The sequence below is a fragment of the Sardina pilchardus genome, chromosome 9 (assembly GCF_963854185.1).
Source record: "Sardina pilchardus chromosome 9, fSarPil1.1, whole genome shotgun sequence".
Taxonomy (NCBI): Eukaryota; Metazoa; Chordata; class Actinopteri; order Clupeiformes; family Clupeidae; genus Sardina; species Sardina pilchardus.
In genome coordinates, this window is record NC_085002.1 from 28,038,292 (window position 1) to 28,043,291 (window position 5,000).

At 39.7% G+C, this 5,000-nt stretch overlaps 1 protein-coding gene across 4 annotated transcripts in view; it reads right to left on the reverse strand.

The window, feature by feature from the left end:
- Window positions 1–1,456: 1,456 nt before the first annotated feature.
- Window positions 1,457–5,000, reverse strand: part of pkp1b (plakophilin 1b) — a 17,342-nt gene continuing 13,798 nt past the window's right edge. The window contains exons 12-14 of one of the 4 annotated variants that reach the window (XR_009940147.1): window positions 4,767–4,851; window positions 2,762–3,216; window positions 1,457–2,397 (exon numbers count right to left, since the gene is read on the reverse strand). Coding sequence is in view for 3 of the 4 variants with exons in the window: in XM_062544554.1 (XP_062400538.1) it covers window positions 3,142–3,216; window positions 4,767–4,851 (160 nt within the window). In the remaining variant the exon portion in view is untranslated. Of the gene's footprint in view, window positions 3,217–4,766; window positions 4,852–5,000 lie in introns of all 4 variants that reach the window. The other 3 variants (XM_062544554.1, XM_062544553.1, XM_062544552.1) reach the window with 3 other exon arrangements.

Consider the following 5,000-nt stretch of genomic DNA (forward strand, 5'->3'; position numbering starts at 1 on the left):
GAGAACAGAATGTTATCAGGTAAATGGTGTAAGGTCTCCAGTGCTTATCTATCAACCACATCAGAGATTAAAAGCAAAAAAGAAACGGCAATACATTTAATTAAGATGCTTTCTTCAGCTTCAAGGGAAATTCTACACTAGTTCAAGCCAGGCTATTTCTGTTAAGCACCGTCATCATTTAGGAAGGTTGATGGAATACCCTAGGCTGGGTGAATTTGGATTTCGCAAAGGCATCTGACAAATAGCATAACCATAACCATAACCATAACATAACACTTACATTGGTGAATTACACTTTTACTAATCCAGTTCAGAAGTGCAGAAGGTAGTTTTAAATGCAGCTGTTTACTCAGCTCTAATGATGAGACACAGTTCTGGTATGTCATAAATGGGCGTCAATGGGCTCCTTTCCAGGCCAAACTGCAAAGCAAATCAAATTCACTTGGGCTAGAACAATGCTGAATTCCACTGAGCAAGCTTCCACCGTTGTGCCCTTGAGCAAGGCACTTAACTCTGAATTACTGCAGGTACATTGGCCCTTGTAGTGCAATTGATATATGTGAGTCACTTTGGATAAAAACGTTTTCTAGTAATAAATACATTTAAAATTGAACAAACATGCTTTTAAACTATTGTCATCTAACACCATACATTGTATCCTTCAGTCATAAACATTTGTCATGACACCATATGTGTTATATAGTTGATTGACAGCCAGTGAAATTCCTTAGCCAGAAGTGAAGGAGCGAGATGAGTGTTGTGTAATAACAGGAATGTGTAAGAACAAAAATCAGGCTTATCACTTCACTTCAAAGCCCCCGAGCAGACACCCAGAGTAGGAGCCAGAGCCAGATCATACCGGTGATAAGGGAATGGTGTTGCTACTGTTATGCAGCTCAAACGAGGCCAAAGGCAGAGAGCTTAATAAGGAAAGTAGCTCAGACATCTGCCTCAAGCGGTGTCACTACTGAATGTAATGTAACACACATTCACAAACAAAAACACAATCACATGTATGCACACCTCACACACACACCTGATGACTGATGACATCAAGCGACATAGGTGATCTCAGTGTACACACACACACACACACACACACACACCTAGGCTTTGGTACCCTGCCACTGCCAGTATAGTTTCCCAGAAGTCTAATTATGAAGCTAAACAATTATCAATAATTAAAAAAATGTTGGGTGGCACAATCGGCTGAAGCATCTATGCCACGTTTGGGTCAAACCATTTTAACCTGGGTCACCATGGGAACATGGACCCAAATGTGGCATAGATGCTTCAGCCGATTGTGCCACCCAACTATTTTTTAATTATTGATAATTGTTTAGCTTCATAATTAAAGTACCACCTCATCTTTCCCTCCCACTCACTTCCTGACCCTCTTCACTCTACTGTCTGACTAAATGCAAAAGGCCCAGTCAAAGTCAACACCAACAGTTGGTATATTTCCTCAGGAGCAGTTTATTTCATGTACTTACAGGACAAGACGCAAATACAACATTGCATTACGTTATAAGATTAAACTAAGTGTTAGAACATCAGACTACATGAGTCCATTTCAGACATACAGTATGTGCAAAAAAATGCCAACATTCCTCAACTTTTTTGGCAGGTAAATTGTCCATTATATTGAAACATATGTGAATGGACCCCCCAGACCCCTCATACTGCAAGAACAACAGCAACAAAGAACAATTTAATTCATACTGAACCCCAAAGGTGTCATTGCAAGACATTTTTGTGTAATCCAGAGAATGAGTACTGTACTGTAATCATTTTACAAAATGTTGTGCTCATTGTCCTATATTCTACTCTGACCGAAATTCTATTAAATGAGCACAATATTTACTGAAAACTAGCGCATTATTTAGTTAACCAAGTCAAGTCAAGATTATTTATAGTGCATTTCATACACAGAGGTCATTCAATGTGCTTTACATAAACAAGCATGCAATTGAAAAAATCCAAAATCCCCTTGCACAGCCAATTAAGTTGGGTCGTTGGGTGCTGGTGACTTGCAGGTTTACGATTAATAAAAAAGAAAAAAGGATCACCGCACACCATTGGACTACACTTTTAAGTTTTTATTTCTGAGCAACGTGTTTTGCCATGCGCTTCCTCAGGCTCCTATGCATACAATTGACTTAATTGAATTCACATGATGTGGTTAGCCATATTAACCATCCAGTAAAACAAGCGCACTATGTTGTGATACTAAATGAACACACATTATACTAAATCTTTTAAGATTGAACATTAGTCTGGGGAGTCTGCGCTTTATTTCTACTGCACAAGAGGTGTGATCCATGGGCATGGGTTAGCAGCCTGAGCTGCGGGGCGAAATCCGAATCGCTGGCAGATCGGGGTTTACCCAGCCAACTACTGTAAATTAAGAAAAAATAACACCCCAATTTAGTAAAACGAGTGCACGTTCTCTCAATATCCAAAATCTTGCAATGACACCTCCTGGGCTCCATACGTTTGAAATCACAATAACCTGTATCAGTAAAAAAACAGCGGTCTATCTAATAATAATAATAATAATAATTATTATTATTATTATTATTATTATTATTATTATTAAGTCAATCCTATCAACGATCAATAGTCCGACCCCAGTGCAGTAAAGTTGAAGTGTTTTCTTTTCCAAAAGCAAAAGGTATTTCAGATGAAATGAGACCCTGGACTACAGAGATCAGGAAATATATGTATAAATATATGGCGCAGCAGGCTATAGCACTCGTACCATATACGGGTCCGAGTGCCCACGGGGACCCAGGTTCGAATCCGGCCTGCGGTCATGTACCGATTCCCACCCCATCTCTCTCTCCCATTTGTTTCCTGTCTTCCTCTTCACTATAATAATAAAGGCGAAAAAAAAAGAAAAAAAAGAGACTATGCTACCATCCGATGTAAACAAAAATCTTTGTGGTTTTTTTATACATTTGTATACATTAATACAGTGCCTGTCTCATTTTACAACAACCTAACCACAAAAGTGCTGATGACATGATAGTGTTGCTACAGGCTCGGCTTTCAGACTGACGGTGTTTCAACAGAAAGCAGTGGCAGAAAAAGTCTGTGTTTCGGGCCAACAAACCTTCCACCGCAGAACCTTGTTGGCAGCTAGTCAATAACCACAATTGATCTGTTAGCTGCTTTGGTGACGTCATTCACAAAGGACCTCTTCTGCATTCCTTGCTATAGAGGGAGAGAAATGGAGAGAGAGAAATGCGGGTAAGAATAAGCATTCACCAGACTAACAGTAATGCATAACCACCAATGGGAAACGTTACATGGTAAAGCCAATGACAGCCTTTTCGGATTTATTGTTGAATGTCAGAATGTTTGTTGTGCTTCATTTATTCCTATTCACAGTGAGGATTAGACATTTGAGTCCTTTAAATCGACAAACACCATCACCTCCACACATGACCTTACTGGAGATTAACGGATTACATCAGAAGAGACATTCAGAAGAGTCAATTAATACACCCTGTTCTGTGCGCTCCATTTAACATTTAACGTCATTTTGCAGTCATTTTATGGTTATGGTTATGGTTATGGCTTTTAGGCAGACACCTTTGTCCAAAGCGTCATACAAATAAAAACAATACAATAATTAATGTAACAGTGAACAATTTAAAAAAGTTGGTCAGACTACTTCTATTTAAAACAGAACCTTAATAGAACTAGGACAGGGGCATACTCATAAATGTAAGAAAAAGGTTTTCTGAGATCTTATTGATTTACTAGACTAGACTGAAGCAATCTATGCCAGAAAGAGTCAGAGGTACCAATTATTTTATTTATTTTGTCTATGAAGGTCTTTTTCCTCAGGGTTCAAGGGATTCCATAAACATAAGAATATGATTATGGAATTAAACCTTCAAACATTTATGGAAACCTTAATACAGAGAAGACTTAATGATGTGCCGTCCAATCAATCACCCTTTAAACCTTAAATCAGAGTTTAAGAACATCTTGTGTCCTCAGGTCTTAGGTCTCCAGTCTCAGCCCAGCCGCTGGAAAGAGTATCAAACTTTGGGAGACGCTGACTCATTCGTGCTTAGATAAGGCCAGGCTAATAACTTCCGCCAAAGGCTTATAGCAATGACTGCTGACATTTTGTCACATGGCACTTTGGAACCGGAAATTATGAAGAGTGTGCATTTGATTTGCGTTAGAGACAAACGTCTCGGCACTCACACTAGCTGCTGCTACAGTAGCTAGTTGAAGCTAACTCCCTAAGACATGCGTCTCTGGAGGTATGCCCTCAGGACAAGTCTGTCAACAATCCCTCGGCTTTGGCTTAGCTGAGTGGATTGATGGGCTAGCCATTAAATAGTCGCAGGGCACGAGGTAGTAAAAAAAAAAAACAGGTTCTGAGTAAGTTGATCAGTAAGTCTGTCACCATGTGTGTGTGTGTGTGGTTTTTTTTTTTTTAAATGGTTGAGAACTTTCGGTGACGGACAACATAACACACCCTGCCACACCCTGCCACACCTTCATCGACTGCATTTCCTCTTTCTCTTCCTCTCTCTCTCTCTCACACACACACACACACACATACGGAAACACATACAGTAGAAACACACACACACACACACACACACACACACACACACATTACAGACACTTCAGCATTCTGAGTCACTCTTGACCAAGTATGCTGATATGTTTTGTAGTGTGGGAAAAGCGAGTTGATTTGTGACCCACCCAGCAGAGGCTCCAACCATACAGTACCGTACCTTCTTAAAGAAGCTCTGGAGGTCCTTCTCTGCCCACAGGTTGTAGAGGAGAAAAGCCGCCGCTTTGCTGGACTTCGGCAGGTTACTGGCCAGACAGAAGACCACAATTGATTGAAAAAATAATTATTTTCTCTTTTACAGATATGATTCAAATAAAACTAGCTAAACAGAAAGAATGAAACAGATCCATATTTGAAAGAATGAAAGATCCATATTTGCAACATTCCTTTGCTA